Consider the following 1,418-nt stretch of genomic DNA (forward strand, 5'->3'; position numbering starts at 1 on the left):
CCAGCCTGTCCAGATCCCTCTGCAGAGCCTTCCTTCCCTCAGGCAGGTCAACGCTCCCACCCAACTCGGTGTCATCTGCAAACTGACTGAGGGTGCACGGGATCCCCTCGTCCAGGTCACTGATCAAGATGTTAAAGAGAACTGGCCCCAGTGCTGAGCCCAGAGGAGCAGCACTGGTGAGCAGCCCGCAGCGGGATTTAACTCCAGTCACCACACCTCTCTGCGCCCAGCCGTCCGGCCAGTTTTTACCCAGCAAAGAGCACACCCATCCAAGCCATGAACAGCCAGTTTCTCCAGGAGAATGCTGTGGAAAAGAGTGTCAGAGGCTTTGCTAAGGTCTAGGTAGATGACGTCTACAGCCTCTCCCTTGTCCTCTGAGCATGTCGCCTTGTCACAGAAGGAGATCCCTTTAGTCTGGGAGGTAATGAGAAGGGAGTAGAATTGGGAGGCGGTAGGGGAGTCCTTCAAATGTAACAAAGACAAATGTTATGAAAGCTTCTAGAATATCAGCCTCAAGAATAGCATGGCAGGTAATGGATTTAGTTTTTATCAGGGAGGTTTGTTTTTAGGTGACCGTTTTATGCTTGGCCATCCTTCCCAAGGAACTACGAACTCCGTTGTCTTCAAAAATAATTGCCGTATCAAGCTTTGTTTGAGTGTGCTTTGACTTCCCAACTGGGGAAGGATCAAAAGAGATCCCTGCAGAACCATTCCAATCTCAGGGATCTGGAATTGCCGAGTTAGTATCAAAGCTTACACTAGTCCTCGTCAGCGGTGACTCTGTCTTTTGATGTCTGCGTGTCGGTCAGCTACACCGCATCGGTTCTGCGTAACCAACTCCTCTTTTGGTTTTAGGCGATGCCCAATGGTCCTGCTTGGTGTTGGTGGCTTCTGGCTGTTCTCCCCGTAGACCCCAGGTACCAGCTGTCCGTTCTCTCCATGATGTCCTTAAAAGACCGACTGATAAAAATCCAGCATATACTGACGTATTTTTCTAGAGACCAGTCCAAGTGACTAACCGCCCGGGTCTTCCTGAGAAGTTACTCTGTTCTGGTTGTAGTAGCAGCTGGAATTTTTGCTGCCTTTGCACATCTAGCGCTGGGTTGAGAAGCGTAACGGAACTGCTTTTTTTTTCCTCCCTCCTCCCCACCCTCACGACTTCCCAACCCCGCACTTCTTGGAAGCGCGCTCTCCTCGACGACGAGAGGAGCCCACCGGCAACTGCACGGAGCCGCCCCAGCTAGGTGCCTGTTGGTCACGTTACCTACGTTACGATTTGCACTATGTAGAAGAGAACCTTTCCAAGACTTGATCGTTGTAGCCACTGACTTTTTAAAAGCTGTGGGAAGTGCAGGACTTCAGGCTTGACAGTCCGAGTTTACAACATTGAGGGGGTCTTAAAGGTTTGGCAAATGTTT

At 50.6% G+C, this 1,418-nt stretch overlaps 1 protein-coding gene across 1 annotated transcript in view; it reads left to right on the top strand.

The window, feature by feature from the left end:
* The window catches only part of LONRF1 (LON peptidase N-terminal domain and ring finger 1), a gene marked incomplete at its 5' end in the record, with an annotated part of 12,014 nt that extends 11,000 nt beyond the window's left edge, over nucleotides 1–1,014 (top strand). Inside the window, one exon of the mRNA XM_010146761.1 lies at nucleotides 856–1,014. Coding sequence (XP_010145063.1) covers nucleotides 856–1,014 — 159 coding nt within the window. The remainder of the gene's footprint in view (nucleotides 1–855) is intronic.
* Between the last annotated feature and the right edge of the window lie 404 nt (nucleotides 1,015–1,418).

Source organism: Eurypyga helias, unplaced genomic scaffold (assembly GCF_000690775.1).
Source record: "Eurypyga helias isolate BGI_N326 unplaced genomic scaffold, ASM69077v1 scaffold15942, whole genome shotgun sequence".
In the NCBI taxonomy this organism is placed as follows: domain Eukaryota; kingdom Metazoa; phylum Chordata; class Aves; order Eurypygiformes; family Eurypygidae; genus Eurypyga; species Eurypyga helias.